Genomic DNA, 16,762 nt, shown 5'->3' on the forward strand with positions numbered 1-16,762 from the left:
ATGCAGATCTCCAGAATAGGCCACATCTTAGCCATTTTCTCAAGTTTTCAACATCTGGCACAGTGTGCGCTGCCCAGCACTGATGCTCTGCAGCTTTGAATGGATTTACCCAGAAAGCAGCTTCCATGCTGCTGATTTTATAGCCGTATTTGTTTTCCAGAGAAATAGGATTTAAATATTTTCAGGTTTAGGTAGTATTAATAATTTCCAGTATGTTGTTATGTAATAAAGGTATAGGACTATTTGATTTAATGAATTTAAATATTTCTATTGCAAATGACTAGATATTTGTGGCACACTTAATTCTTTTCTCCTGATCATGAAGGATTGGACCCTGGCAAACAGATTAAATTGGATTCCAATGCACAGTTTGGATATTATTTTCGTGTAACCTGCAAGGAAGAAAAAGTCCTTCGTAACAATAAAAACTTTACTACAGTAGATATCCAGAAGAATGGTGTTAAATTTACCAACAGGTTTGCAAAGTCTTTTGATATTGTTAAGAAGCCTTTGATAGTTGCATGGACTCTTTGATAAGATGTGAATGTTGTGTAATGACGAGGCCTTACCTTATTGTTCATCGATATGAGGCAGTAAGTGAGGGCCAAGCTTTATTTTCTTCCAAGAGGTTAGTCAGGTATCCCAACACAATTTGTTATTAATTTCTTCCCCATTGAAGTGGTATTTCGAGATTCCTTAAGACATCTTGTCTTCTTTTAGAGCTTTCTACTCTATTGCATTGTTTTGTTTTTGTGGGACCCAAGGCTTGAACTCAAAGCATGGGCACTGTCACTGAGCCTTTTTGTGCTCAGGGCTAGCACTCTTATCACTTTTGCCACTGTGCCACTTCCAGATTTTTGGAGGCACTTTTTGGAGGAAATTTTCTACCCATGCTTTGCTTCAAACCACAATCCTTAGATCTCACCCTCCTGAGTAGCTAGGATTATAGGCAGGAGCCACCTGTGTCCAGCTTCTGTTCAGTGTTTTTTAGTTTTTTTTTTTTTGGTCCAGTCGTGGGGCCTGAACTCTGGGCCTGGGCGCTGTCCCTCAGCTCTTCAGCTCAAGTCTAGCACTCTACTACTTGAGCCACAGCGCCACTTCCGGCTTTTTTCTTTTTGCTTATGTGATGCTGGAGAAATCGAACCCAGGGCCTCAGGCATGCAAGGCAAGTGCTCTACCACTGAGCCACCTTCCCAGCCCCTGTTCAGTGTTTTTATAGGTAGTATTATTTTGTGCTGCTGCTGTGCTATGGACTGAGTTCCTAATTATTGTCTTGCTTAACTGGATAGCATACTTGAGATACTTAATTACTTAATTTTCTTAAGTATCTCTTTATCTTAAATATCTTCTTTATCCATTCTTTGTGTTCCTCTATTTTAATTCCCTTCCTTTGCTGCTGTGGATATTTTTTCATTCTATTTTGGTCTTTCTTAAAAAGATTTTTGAACTTATTTTGGAGGGGGTTGTATTGGGCTTTGAACTCCAGGACTTTGCATTTGCTAGGATGGCACTTACCATTTGAGTCATGCCTCCAGCCCTACTTTTTGCTGGTTTATTAGAGATAGAGCTGTACTTTTCTTCCCTGGCTGACTTTGATCTAAAATATTCCTGATCTTACCTTCTAATTAGCTATGATTACAAGTGTGAAGTACTGGTACCTGGTTAAGGAACGTTTTTGGGGGGAGGAGGATGCCCCCATAAGGCTTAAACTAATTAGAGCCTAGTTTCTTAGCCTTTTTTGCTTATGGCTGGTGTTTATCACTTTATCCACAGCTTCACTTTCAGGTTAATTAAGAAAAGTCTTACAGACTTTCCTGTCTTGGCCAGCTTTGAAATGTGATCTTCAGATCTCATCCTCCTAAGTAGCTAGGATTCAGGTGTAAGGCATTGCCTTAAATGTAATTTTTATTTTCTCTTGAAATAATTCAACAAGATTTAGTTTTGAAAATATTTTCTCTACTTTTAAAACTGTGTATAAAAGATGATTGTATATATGTTTTATGTATAAAAGACACTGCAATAATAAGAAAAACCCAAGTGTTAGAGTGGAGGGAAGGGCCTCCATTCTAAATAAAGATTCCATTGTAATAAATTATAAAAGGCCACAGATCAGAATTTTGGCTGCAAATGATTTTTTATGCACTGGAAGATGCAGTTCGTTTGTAATTTTTCTTTTGGGCTGTACTGAGGTTTGACCTTAGGGCTTGCATTTGCTAGGCCCGTGCTCTTCTGCTTGAGTCACACCTCCAGCTACAGATCAGAATTTAACCAAGTTGAATAGTTATTCCATCAAGAATTGTGACAGCATTGTTCTTCCAGACAATATAAAAGAATGTTATACTGAATTATAGCTGTATCAATACCTCACAAGTTGCTTGTTTTTCTGCTTGTATTTCCATATTAATTATTGTTGTTACAATGTTACATAGAAAATGTGTTTTGTGTAATGCATTTTATTGACATAGTAATGTATTAATATTTTTAATAATCACATTTTATTTTGCAGTGAACTGTCTTCTTTAAATGAAGAATATACTAAAAGTAAAACAGAGTATGAAGAGGCCCAGAATGCCATTGTAAAAGAAATTGTCAATATTTCTTCAGGTAAACTTAATAGAACCAGTATATTAAATGTTCTGAATATGTTTGTTTTTGCTAAAACAAAACAAAAAAAAACCAGATGGTAAACACAGTGTTTATTCTTGTTTCTGTTTTGCAGCAAGGTCTCATTGTGTTGTACAGGCTAGTCTTAAACTTGTGAATCCAAGTGATTGTCATGCCCAGTTTCCTGAAATAAATGTGCACACCACTACTGTGTGTAGTTTTTTTAAGTCATTCATTGTGGGTTCATAACATTTGTAGAAATAATATCACTGAAAAGCAAGTATCAGGGGCTGGGAAGGTGGCTCAGTGGTAGAGCGCTTGCCTTGCATGCCTGAGGCCTTGGGATCGATTCCTCAACACCACATAAGCAAAAAGAAAAAAGCCGGAAGTGGCGCTGTGGCTCAAGTGGTAGAGTGCTAGCCTTGAACTGAAGAGCTGAGGGGCAGCGCCCAGGCCCAGAGTTCAGGCCCCACGACCGGACCAAAAAAAAAATAATAATAATAAAAAGCAAGTATCAGAGGCAAACTATTTCAAATTCTGTGAACCACATTATAGCAGATCCACAGATGGTGATGATTTTTCTTTTAATAATTAAAAGGACAGTAGGAATTGGCACTATGTTACTGCTTTAGTTGGAGATGACTGTATGTCTCAAGTAAGGGATGATTGTGTGTTAGGCTGAACAGTTTAGACTATCACCATGCATATATTGATTGCATACTTTATTGTGTGATTCAGAATGTCCACGTAATCAAAGTCAGTAGCATCATCTATCATGGGATAGATGAGATTCTGCGCAATATGGCCTATGTAGGTTTTTCATTGTTTTTTTTTTTAAGACATAATTTTGCTATGTAGCCTGGACTGGCTGGAATTTGGAACCTTCTGTTTCACCCAAGTGCTGGGATTAGATATATGCCACTGTGCTCTTCCTGCCAAAAATATATTTCAGCTCACTGTAAACATGAAGAAAAGTAGATTGTGGGACATTGTTTTGTAAGCTCTGCATTCTTCCAAGAATTTTTTTTTTTTGGTGTTGGTCCTGGGGCTTGAACTCAGGGCCTGGGCACTGTCCCTAAGCTTTTTGCTGAAGGCTTGTGCTTTACCACTTGAGCCACAGCTTCACTTCTGGTTTTTGGTGATTAATTGGATAAGAGTCTCATCATGTCTTGCCTGGGCTGGCTTTGAACCACAGTCCTCAAGATCACAACCTCCTGTGTAGCTAGGATTGCAGGTTTTAGCCACCCGCACCAGGCAAGCTGCGCATTATTTAAATATGTTTCTGTAGCTGAGTACCTAATCCTTAGTTTCTTAAAAGACTGAAATCCAGAGGTTCAAAATTTGTGTCCATCCTGGGCAGAAAAGTCCTTGAGAGTTCATCTGCAAAATAATCAGTAAAACCCAGGTGCTGGTTGGTGGCTTTTGCTTGTAATCCTAGCTACTTAGAAGGCTGAGATATAAGGATTAGTTTGAAGCCAGCCCCACAAGAAAAATCTGTGAGACTCTTATCTCCAATGGTGAGTTAAGGCTAATCAGAACTGTAAAGTAACTTCAAAACCGGCTTAAACTACATAGTTTCCTTTCTTTCTAGAGGACTGCCTCCATAAATTGCTATGTTACCCAGGCTGGACTCAAACTCACAGTCCTTGTGCACACATGGTTGTATGCTACCATACCTCAATATTACAATTTTCTATTTTAGTTTAACCTGAAAAAGTGGTACTGTTAGTACATCACCTGGTATGAGATGCTAAAGACTGTGTAGGCTCTCAATTAAAATGTACTTAAAAAAATTATAGGGCTGGGAATATAGCTTAATGGTAGAGTGCTTGTTTAAAATGCATGAAACCCTGGCTTCCATTTGTCTGGACCACATAAACAGAAAAGGTTGGAAGTGATGTTGTGGCTCAAGTGGTAGATTGCTAGCCTTGAGCAAAAGAAGCTCAGGGACAGTGCCCAGGCCCTGAGACCAAGCCCCAGTACTGGAAGAATAAATAAATAATATACACACACATAATAATAAATATATGCCTATTCTTGATATATTAGGAATCTAGTGTTTTGGGTTGTTTTTTTTTTTTTTTGTCAGTTCTAGAGCTTGAACTCTGAGCCTGGGTACTGTCCCTGAGCTCTTCAGCTGAAGGTGAGCACTCTACCTCTTGAGCCACAGAGCCACTTCTGGTTTTCTCGTGGTTAATTGGAGGTAAGAATTTCACGGACTTTCCTGCCTGGGCTGGCTTTGAACTATGATCCTCACATTTCAGCCTCCTGAGGTAGTAGGATTAACCAGTGTGAGCCACTGGCGCCTAGCTAAGAATTGAGTTTTAAAGCAGTTATAAGGGTTAAAGTAATATGAGTGCTGTGGTGTTTATTTAGCGTGTGAAAAACCCTAAGTTTTATTACCTAGCACATTTAGTCAATGTACTTTGGAATAAATAACAGTAACTTCTTCATTAATGTTTAATTCCTAAACATTCCTATTGCTTTATTACAAAGTGATGTGAACTCTTCCTTTCCTTTGTATTTTTTAATTTTAATTTTTGCCGGTCATGGGGCCTGAACTCTGGGCCTGGGCACTTGTCCCTCAGCCCTTCAGTTCAAGGCTAGTGCTCTACCACTTGAGCCACAGCACCACTTCCAGGTTTTTCTGCTTATGTGGTGCTGAAGAATCGAACCCAGGGCCTCATGCATGCAAGGCAAGCACTCTACCACTGAGCCACCTTCCCAGCCCTCTTCCTTTCCTTTCTTTTTTTTTAAATGTTAGGTTAAAAAAAGGAATTTTTTTTCTTTCTTTTTTTTTTTTTGTCAGTCGTGGGGCCTGAACTCTGGGCCTGTGCGCTGTCCCTCAGCTCTTCAGCTGTAGACTAGCGCTCTACCACTTGAGCCTGAGCCCCACTTCTGGCTTTCTCTGCTTATGTGGTGCTGAGGAATCGAACCCTGGGCCTCATGCATGCAAGGCAAGCACTCTACCACTGAGCCACCTTCCCAGCCCCAGGAATACATTTTTAAAATTATGGTAAAGCGGTGTGCTTAGCTAGGTATATATAAATTAATGTTTATTATACAAACATCAGTTTTATTGGGAACAAGGGAAATCAATGCTGTATCAAATTCCAGCCATTTGATTAAAAACATAATTTTGTATTTTTCTAAAGTTGAACACTTTCCTTTGAATGTCTGTGAAGCATTTGACATGATTGATGTTCATCTGACAGTCTGTAGGACATGAGAGTCTATTTTGCAAACCACTTTTAACTTGTTAATATGTAGAGTCCAGTGCCGGTAGCTCACACCTCTAATCCCAGCTACTCAGGAGATTGGTTGGAAGCCCTAGCAAGAAAGTCCTTGAGAGTCTTATCTCCAATTAATCACAGAAAAAGCAGAAAGTGGTGCTGTAGCTCTAGTGGTAGAGTACTAGCCTTGAGCAAAGAGAGCTTAAGGACAGTGCCCCAGGCCCAGCAAAAACAAAAACATGTAGAATCCAACATTGAGACTGTCTTCACATACATTTTAGCTTGTGTCAGGGACCTGTTTTTTGTTTTTGTTTTTGTCTTTTTAGTGCTGGTCCTGGGGCTTGAACTCGGTTTTGGATACTGTTTCTGAGCTTAGTTTTTTTTTTGTTGTTTTGTTTTGTTTTCCTCAAGGCTAGTACTCTACTACTTGAGCCATAGCTCCTCTTCTTTCTTTATTGATGTTTAATGGGAGATTAAGAGTCTCATGGACTTTCCTCCTGAGTACCTAACTTACAGATATGAGCCACTGGCACCCAGTGGTATCAAGAACTTTTTAATGTATCCAATAACTTTTAGCTTTAATGGTGTAGCAGAATTGAATCATGAAAATGTTTTAAGTGGCAATTAAGCGTTCAAATTTATGTTAGAATTCTGTGTATGTGGTACTGACTGGGAAAAAAAAACCTTAGCTAACAATATTGTAGTCAGTTTATGCATACACAAACCTGACAGTCTCATTATAACTTGCCATCAATGCTCACATATTTCTTAGGGTATTGGGAGGTATCATCCTGTTTCCTAAATTCCTACAATGTAGGGTGTGTCTTAAAATTGAGGTGTTATTTTATTGGATTTTAGATAGGGAAAGAATCATACCATTTACAGGGTGGAAGGATATAGTAAAACTTTCAACCCGTGTTACATTTTAAGTGTTCAAGTTTTATTATAGCAAATTCGTGTTCATTTTTAAATTGTGAGTTGCTGGGTGCCTATAATTGTGGATACTGATAAGGCTGAAATCTGAGGATTGAAGTTCAAAGCCAGCCTGGCTTATCTTCAGTTAACCACACACCAAAAAAAAAAAAAAAAAAGCTGGAAGCAAGCTAGGTGCTAATGGCTTGTGCTAATCCTAACTATTCAGGACTCTGAGATCTGGAGGTCATGGTTTGAAGCCGGCCTGGGCAAGAAAGTCCATGAAACTTGTCTCTAGTTAACCACTAGAAAACCAAAAGTGGAGCTTTGTTTCAAAGTTGATAAAGCATTAGCCTTGGAAAAAAAGCTCAGGGACAGTGCTTAGGCCCTGAGCTCAAGCCCCAGTACTAACTGACTCCCCCCCTTAACCCCCTCCAAAAAAAAAGCTGGAATCTGAGGTATGACTCAAGTGGTAGAGTGCCAGCTAAGTGACAGTGCCAGGCCACAACTTCAATCCCCAGTACTGGCTCTAAATAAATAAATAAAGATGCGTAACTTAAGAAATTGGAAGATTGAGTTTTTCCTTACAGTTTCTACTTGTTCCTACTTTTTTGTGTACATTTCCTGTTTTTATTCTTACACAGGTTATATAGAACCAATGCAGACACTCAATGATGTGCTAGCTCAGTTAGACGCTGTTGTCAGCTTTGCTCATGTTTCAAACGGAGCACCTGTTCCCTATGTTCGACCAGATATTTTGGAGAAAGGAGAAGGAAGAATTGTATTGAAAGCATCCAGACATGCTTGTGTTGAAGTTCAAGATGAAGTTGCATTTATTCCTAATGATGTACGCTTTGATAAGGAAAAACAGACGTTCCACATCATTACTGGTAAAAACAAAAAACAAACAAACATAGAGAGACCTTTTTTCCTTTTCCTTTCCCTTTTAAAAAAAAATTGAAATAAGAATGTATTTTAAATTGATGAAGAAGGTCTCAGGCCTTGACATTAGAAAATGGATGTATTATTCATTCTGTTTGGTAATATATTCACATTTGGCTTAGGGAGATTTGGAAGGGGAGATTATGCTTAAAGAGGTCTAGTAGAGTTCTACCTGAACCTTTTATTCCTGGGGTTCAGAGCATTTAGAAAGAAAAAAAATGCTTTATGCTCAAAGCTTACTAAAGGTAGTACTTTAGGTAGTGAGATCATTGAAGGCCAAGCAGAACCTGTCAGAAGAACCTCAGCTTAAGGTAACAATTCTTTTAAGACTGTATTCTTCATGTGAGAAAAAACAAGTAGCCTTATAACATATCTTGGTAGTTTGAGAGGTCTTAACAGATTCTCAAGAACAAAAAGAATGTATCTTAGGACAAATACAGTTGGGAAATATTAAGATTATATTCTATTTCCTCAAATTGGTATCTAAGTTATTTAGGTTATTCCTAAGGAATAAATTGTTATATTTGCCAAAAGAAGAGACATGTCTTAGTCTTTAGGGTGGGTTTGAAGTGATTTGAGAATTTTCCCATATTGGCACTGGTTTATTTATTAGTGAGTCATAGAATAGATTTAAGTAGTTAGGTCTATATGACTTTTCTGGAAATTATTGGATTAACTTGAAGGCATTTTTGACCCATGAGAATATATGTATGATCTAAGCCAACCAAATTACAGATGGAGTTTTTTTTTTTCAGAAAAAATAATTAAGAATTGATTAGAGAGAGAGTAGCATGGACAGTACTTTGCTTGTCTATCTTTGCATGTCTTCTAGTTCTGCTTCTACTCATTGTGTTGTTATTGTGATTTAGGTGATTAATTACTGGTACACAGTTCAAGACTACAGTGTACATACTAGTAGCAGAAAGAAATTAATCATCTTGTTTATTGATAAAATTTGTTTTATAGGACCCAATATGGGAGGTAAATCAACATATATCCGCCAAACCGGGGTAATAGTACTCATGGCCCAAATTGGGTGTTTCGTGCCATGTGAATCAGCAAAAATATCCATTGTAGATTGCATCTTGGCTCGAGTTGGGGCTGGTGACAGTCAGTTGAAAGGAGTCTCCACGTTTATGGCTGAAATGCTAGAAACGGCTTCTATCCTCAGGTAAGTTTTTGTCCCATTTCTCTGAAAATTGAAATGGAATGTCCCCATCTCATGAGCAGTATGGTAGCAGAGTCCTCCATAAAACACTTAATGGACATTTATTACAGGCATACTCTTGGTAGAGATCTGAGGATCATGGAAATGAAGCTAGCTTGAAATGTCTATGAGATTGTTGTCTCCCGTTAACCACCAAAATGCCTTAAATGGATGTGTGGCTCAAGTGGTACAGTGTTGGACTTGAGTGAAAAGTCAAGCTAGAGTGCAAGACCCTTATTTCATGCCCCAGTACCAGCACACTCACACAAAATTTTCCTGTGAATTTAACGCAGTTGTTTTTTTTAAATTTTTTATTGTAAAGATACTATACAGAGGGTTACAGTCACATGAGCAAGGTAATGAGTATACTTCCCATTGAGCATTGTTACCCCCTCCATTGTTTTCCCCCTACCATCCCTTCCCTCCCTACTTTCCCCAAGGTTCTTTTTTTTTAATTGTTATTAAGTGATTACATAATTTCCCAAATTTTACAGTATTGTGGAATAATGATGCTCATTTAAAGTCACAAGTTCATTCTAACTTTCCTGGAGCAAATTGTCTATCACATTCTATAACATATAACAGTGTACACATATACACCATACATGTGATCAGCAGCATGGGCATATTTAGTAGTGGTTCGACCAGATGAATGGGAGTTCTTTGTTTCTTAAGTCCTGTTAATTTTGTCGTATCACCTAACATTTTGGATTTAGCATCCACTTATCAGGGAGACCATGTACCGTTTGTCTCTTTGCTCTTGGCTTACCTCGCTCAACATGATTTCTTCTAGCTCCATCCATTTCCCTGCAAATGCCATTATTTTGTCATTTCTAATGGCTGCATAATATTCCATTGTGTATAGATACCACAATTTTTGGATCCATTCATCTGTGGTGGGACATCTGGGTTGTTTCCATATCCTAGCTATTGTGAACAGTGCTGCAATAAACATGGAGGTGCACGTGTCCTTGTATATTGGTTCCTGTTGTTCAGGGTAGATGCCTAGAAGTGGTATGACTCGGTCGTAAGGGAGGTCAATCTTTAGCTTTCTCAGGACCCTCCAGACTGCTTTCCAAAGTGGTTGTATAAGTGTACATTCCCACCAGCAGTGTAATAGGGTTCCTCGTTCTCCACATCCCCTCCAGCATTTGTCGTTGGCTGATTTGTGGATGTGGGACATTCTGACTGGGGTAAGGTGGTATCTCAGGGTTGTCTTTATTTGCATTTCCTTCACCACCAGGGATGATGAACATTTCCTCATGTGTTTCTTTGCCATTTTTATTTCTTCATTTGAGAAGTCCCTCTTTAGTTCCCTTGCCCATTTAGTAATTGGTTTGTTCGGTTTGGGAGGGATTAGTTTCTTGAGTTCCCTGTATATACAGGATGTTAACCCCTTGTCTGATATATTGCTGGTAAATATTTTTTCCCAATTAGTTGGTTGTCTTTCTAGCTTGGTTAAAATAGCTTTATCTGTGCAGAAGCTTCTTATTTTAAGGTAGTCCCATTTGTCGAGTCTCTCTTCAACTTGTTGTGACCCTGGGACTCTGTTCAGGAAGTTCCTTCCTGTGCGTATTAGTTCAAGTGTCTCTCCTACTCTGTCCTGCAGTAGTTTCAGAGATTCAGGTTTAATTTAACACAGTTTTTAAATTTTGATAATAATGGAATTTGAACTCAGGGCCTTACCCTTGCTAGGTAAGCATTTTGCTACTTGAGGTATATCTCTAGCCCTTTTGGCTTTAGTTTGCCAGGCAGATCTCATGCTTCTGCCTTGGGCTGGTGCCTCTAATGGTGATCTTTTTGCCATACAGATTGGGATTGTACCACTACACCTGGCTTGGTTTTTGAGATAGGGTTATATTAACTTTTTTACTTGAGCTGGCCTCACCTTACAATCCCCCAATATTGCACTTTATCTTATCTTAAAATGGTGATTGGAGCTGGGACACCTGTAGACCTAATTACATAGGAGGCTGAGTAGGGCATCACTTAAATGCAGGAGTTTGAGATCAGCTTTTGTAACATAGTGAGAATCAAGTTAGAACAGGAGGGAGATGTAGGACTGACAATATTTGTGGACAGACAGCTCATTATTAAAGTTTCACACAGTTTCTGGCAGTAGCACATGTTTTTGCTTCCATTGTTTACATTGCCTAGAATCATCCTTCTTGCTCTTTGTCTAATCTTTAAATCCCTAAAGACAAAAATTCTACCTTTCTGCTGATTTTTCTGGTTGTATGAGTATAAGAGTCATAGATATGCTGGGTGCTGGTGGCTCATGCCTATAATCCTAGCTACTAAGGAGGCTGAGATCTGAGGATCATGGAAAATCTGTGAGACTCATTTTCAGTTAACCACCAGAAATCCAGAAGTGGTGCTGTGGCTCAAGTGGTAGAGCACTTGCCTTGAGCTAAAGAGTTCAGAGGCAGCTCCCAGGTCCAGAGTTCAAGGCCCATGACTGACAAAAAAGAAAAAAGTCATAGGTACTTGTCTGAACTACTCTTTGAGATGACTGTAACATACTGGAGGCCTTTATTGTACTTTTAGGGGTTTCCTTGACCTCAGGGTCTTTGCTTTCTTGGTATCTTTTATTTATTTTTTTTTTTATTTTTTGGGTCCGGTTGTGGGGCCTGAACTCTGGGCCTGGGTGCTGTCCCTCAGTCTTCAGCTCAAGGCTAGTGCTCTACCACTTGAGCCACAGAGCCACTTCCGGCTTTTTTTCTTTTTTTTTTTTTTTTGCTTATGTGGTACTGAGGAATCGAACCCAGGGCCTCATGCATGCAAGGCAAGCGCTCTACCACTGAGCCACCTTCCCAGCCCTCTTGGTATCTTTTAAAGTACTTATTGTAGCTCCTTGGTAAGATACTATGTGGATTTGACTTCTGAGAGGTTTTGTTAAAATTCTTAAAATCTATAAAATTTTGGTGGGTATAATGAGACAGTAGCTTAATATCTAAAACTTAAAATTGGAGAAATTAGTTGACAATTCACAGAGAAAGAAATAACAAATGACCACATGAAAGGCTGTTGAATTCACTAATGAAAAAATTAGCCTGGCCAGGTACCAGTGTCTCACGCCTGTAATCCTAGCTACTTAGGAGGCTGAGATTTGAGGGTCGCAGTTCAAAGCCAGCCCAGACAGAAAAGTCCCCATGAAACGCCGTTTTTCTTCTCTCTCTCTCTTTTTTCTCTCTCTCTTTTTCTCTCTCTTTCTCTCTGTCTTTCTCTCTTTCTCTCTCTCTGTCGTCCGTCTATCTGTCTGTCTGTCTGTTGTGGGCTTGAACTCTGGGTCTGGGCACTGTCCCTGAGCTCTTCAGCTCACTGTGAGCACTCTGCCACTTGAGCCATAGCACAACTTCTGATTTTCTAGTGGTTAATTGGAGATAAAAACGTCATGAACTTTCCTGCCTGAGCTGGCTTTGAACCATTATCCTCAGATCTCAGCCTCCTAAGTAGCTAGGATTACAGGCATAAGCCACCGGTGCCTGGCCCCATGAGACTCTTTTTGTTGTTGTTGTTGGTTCTGGGGCCTGAACTCTGGGCCTGGACACTGTCTCTCAGCAATTCAGCTCAAGGCTAGCACTCTATCACTGAGCCATAGCCCCACTTCTGGCTTTTTCTGCTTATGTGGTGCTGAGGAATTGAACTAAGGAACTCATGCATGCAAGGCAAGCACTCTACCACTGAGCCACCTTCCCAGCCCCCTCATGAGACTCTTAATCTCCATTTTACTGCTAAAAATCTGGAAGTATCTCTAGTGGTGGCCTTGAGCACAAGGAGGCTCAGGGGTAGGCACCCAGGCCCTGAGTTTGAACCCCACAACTGATACATTAAAAAAAAAAATTAGCCCAGCTCCAGTGGCTCATGACTGTAATCCTAGTTACTCAGGAGGCTGAGAGCTGTGGATCATGGTTCAAAGCCAGCCTGGGCATAAAAGTCCGTGAGCCTCATCTCCAATTAGCCACCAGAAAACTAAAAGTGGAGGTGTGGCTCAAAAGAGCTCAGAGACAGCGTCCAGGCCCTGAGTTCAAGCCCCATGACCAACAACAAAGGAAAAAAAAAACCCTCAAACAATTCCTCTTATATTCAGTTACAGATAGAAGAGTGGTAATATCTGGTTATTGATGGTGCTGTGGGAGACATCAATTGACTTTATCACTAACCATGTATATGTGTGTATGTCTATGCTATCACACCCTGTATCATTGTTTTTTTGTTGTTCTTGTTTTGACTTTTTTTTCTTTCTTTTGTGCTGGTCCTGGGCCTTGAACTTAGAGCCTAGGAGCTGTCCTTGAACTTGTTTGCTTAGGACTACCACTCTACCCCTTGTACCATAGCTCCACTTAAAAATTTCTTAACATCTAATCCTTCTGAGTAATTAAGATTACTGGTGTGAACCACTCAGCTTTTTTTTAACAGTTTTAATCTTGACTGACTGGTATAAAAATGAGTGACAGCTACTTTATTTGGAATTTTTTTGGGGTGGGGGGGTCAGATGTAGAGCTTGAACTCAGGGCCTGGGCTTTGTCTCTGAGGTCTTTTGCTCAAGGCTAATGTTCTACCACAACCCCACTTCTGGCTTTCTGATGGTTAATTGGAGATAAGAGTCTCATGGACTTTGCTGTCTGGACTTACTTTGAACTGCAGTCTTTAGCTCTCAGCTTCTGAGTAGCTAGGATTACAGATATAGCCACCAGCACCCAGCTGGAAATTCACTTTAATGAATGTTATTGTGTGTTTTAGGTCTGCAACCAAAGATTCTTTAATTATCATAGATGAATTGGGAAGAGGAACCTCTACTTATGATGGGTTTGGCTTGGCCTGGGCTATATCAGAGTACATTGCAACAAAGATTGGTGCTTTTTGCATGTTTGCAACCCATTTTCATGAACTTACTGCACTGGCCAGTCAGATACCAACTGTGAATAATCTACATGTGACAGCATTAACCACTGAAGAGAATTTAACAATGCTTTATCAGGTCAAGAAAGGTGAGTGTATAGCACTAGTATATAAATCCAGAAAGTGATCATGGGAAACTAACTGCAATTGAAATATAATGCCTTATTTCTTCTGAGTTACTATCAGACATTGTTGTTTTTGATAGACCACATGTATTCTGACTTCTCTGAGTAGGGACAAGAGTATTGGATATTATATTTGTGTCTTATATTAGAACTACTCTTGGAAAGAAAGATATACTTACCTTCATGTTTCTTGTGAGATTAGCTTTTAGGAAATAACAGTATGCTTTGAATTCCAGTTCTAAATATATTTTATTTATTTCTATTTTGTCGGTCGTGAGGGGGCTGAACTCTGGGCCTGGGCACTGTCCCTCAGCTCTTCAGCTCAAGGCTAGCACCCTACCATTGGAGCCACAGCGCCACTTCTGGCTTTTTCTGCTTATGTGGTGCTGAGGAATTGAACCCAGAGCCTCATGCATGCGAGGCAAGCATTGTACCACTGAGCCAACTTACTAGCCCTAAATATATTTTAATAAAATGTATTTTGTAGCTGGGCATGGTGGCACACATCTGTAACTCCAGGCTGCTGTCAGGGTATTTAGAGCATGAAGCTACATAATGAAACACTGTCTCAAAAAACATTGTAATTATCCGTTTATGTTTTAACTGTTGTGTTAAAGAAACAGGTTCATAAACAGGCACCTGTAGCTCATACCTTTAATCCTATCTACTCAGGAGGCTGAGATCTGAGGATCGTGATTCAAAGCTAGCCCGAGCAGGGAAGTCCAAGACACTTTTATCTCCAATTAACCACTTAAAAGTGGCGCTGTAGTTCAAGTGATAAAGCACTTGCCTTGAGCTGAAGAGTGCAGAGACAGCGCCTAGGCCCAGAGTTCAAGCCCCACAACTGACCAAAAAAAAAGAGAGAGAAACAGGTTCATTGAAACCTATTAGCTCTATATATTATTAGTAATTACCTATATTAGGTATAGGTATAGTTGGTATATCATTCTTTTGGAAAAGCTTGTTGGTTGTGGGTTGGGCATTTATGGAGTTGTAAGATTAACATACTTTGAGATTTTATGAATTTTCTTTTTTTATACTATATGGATTGATTTTACCAGTCAATCTGTTTCTAGATTTCTCATTTCCTATGAACACATTTATCTGTGTCATCTGGCAGATCTTAATTCTTTTATCTTGTTATTATACTTCAAGGGAGTTACTGTGCTTTCATTATGGTTATAGAATACAGATATTTATAGTGGTTCTGGCATTTAGCATCATGGCTTTGTAGTTTTTAGGCTTATTTTGCTCACATTTGGTATTCTACCTCTTTAGCTATGCTTATAGCATATCTTTTTGCTGGTTAGTTTTAGATAAGGGTCTCATAGGCTTGCTTTTCTGTCTTGGTTGGCTTGGAGCTCAGCCTCCTGAGTAGTTAGGATTACAGGCATGAGCCACCAGTGTCTGACACTCTCTCTCTCACACACACACACACACACACACACTCTCTCTCTCTCTCTCTCCCTCTCTGACTCTTTCTCTTTCTCTCTCTCTCACACACACATACATACATCATACATACATTTTGGCGCCAGTTCTGAGTCTTGAACTCAGGGCCTGGGTGCTGTCCCAGAGATTTTGTTTGAGTCTAGAGCTATACACTTGAACCACAGCTTTTTGGTGGTTAATTGGAGATAAAAGTCTCATTACATTACTACCTGGGCTGGTTTTGAACTGGGAACCTCAGCCTTCTAGTAGCTAGAATTTCAGGCTTGAGTCACCAGCATCCAGTTAGCTTCATATAAAGTCCAGATGAAGTATGGAAAAGATAGAAATAAATTCAGCCTTCTCTCTGGATGTATATTAGATATTTGCTTCTACTTTATTTTTGTTGGTCTCTCTTAGTTATGTAATATATTCAGAATAAATGTGATAAATAACTAGGCTAATATTTTTTGTATTTGCCAGTTCCAGGGTTTGAATACAGAGCCCCACACTTGCTCACTTGGAAGCCATACATCCAGCCTGGCTTTTTGCTAGTTGTTTTGGAAATGGAGTCTAGTGGACTTTTTCTGCTTGGACTGGTTTTAAACCTTGATCATCCAGATCTTAGTCTCCTGAGTAGCAAGAATTACAGGCATGAGTCACTGGCACCAAAATCCAATTTTTATCTCTCTGTATCTGTCTCTCTGTCTCTCTCATTTTAAAATTATTTAGTCTTGAGATTTAACTCAAGGGGCAGAGTATTTACCCACCATGTACCAGTTCCCAAAGGGGAAAATTATTCTATAGAGCAGTAGTTTTCCAGTAAAATTGTGTATTTACTTAGGTTAAGGTAGTAACAAAGAAATAAAGATGAACTAATTCCTACCTTTCAGAATATAGTTGGGCAGATAAAGACAAGCCATTTAGTTTATAAATTTACATATTAATTTGATTCTAAAATTCAGTTGTCATTTACTAGCAGTAGTTCAGATGTAGGATGAGATTATATATAAGAATGATAAATGGGGGGCGGGGAGGATTGGGGGGGCGGGGGGAGGATGGGAAAGGGAAACAAAGGAGGAGGCTACAATGCTTGATAAAAAATGTACTCATTATCTTGCCCATGTAATTGTAACCCCTCTGTACAGTATTTTCACAATAAAAAATAAATAAAAATTTTAAAAAAGAGTGATAAATAACTTCCTAGACAAATATGTTAAATTCCTCAAACTGTGGTAAATTCTTTTTTTTCTTTTCATGATTATTATTATTTTTTTAATTGTGAAAATACTGTACAGAGGGGTTACAATTACATGGGCAAGATAGTGAGTACATTTCTTATCAAGCATTGTAGCCTCCTCCTTTGTTTACCCTTCCCATCCCTTCCCATCCGCCCTCCCCCCCCACCC

At 39.3% G+C, this 16,762-nt stretch overlaps 1 protein-coding gene across 1 annotated transcript in view; it reads left to right on the top strand.

Moving 5' to 3' along the window:
- Positions 1-16,762, top strand: part of Msh2 (mutS homolog 2) — a 54,537-nt gene that overhangs the window by 34,020 nt on the left and 3,755 nt on the right. Inside the window, exons 8-12 of the mRNA XM_013017909.1 lie at positions 326-476; positions 2,507-2,604; positions 7,394-7,639; positions 8,658-8,862; positions 13,642-13,906. Coding sequence (XP_012873363.1) covers positions 326-476; positions 2,507-2,604; positions 7,394-7,639; positions 8,658-8,862; positions 13,642-13,906 — 965 coding nt within the window. The remainder of the gene's footprint in view (positions 1-325; positions 477-2,506; positions 2,605-7,393; positions 7,640-8,657; positions 8,863-13,641; positions 13,907-16,762) is intronic.

The sequence above is a fragment of the Dipodomys ordii genome, unplaced genomic scaffold, assembly GCF_000151885.1.
Source record: "Dipodomys ordii isolate 6190 unplaced genomic scaffold, Dord_2.0 Scaffold37, whole genome shotgun sequence".
Classification (NCBI taxonomy): Eukaryota; Metazoa; Chordata; class Mammalia; order Rodentia; family Heteromyidae; genus Dipodomys; species Dipodomys ordii.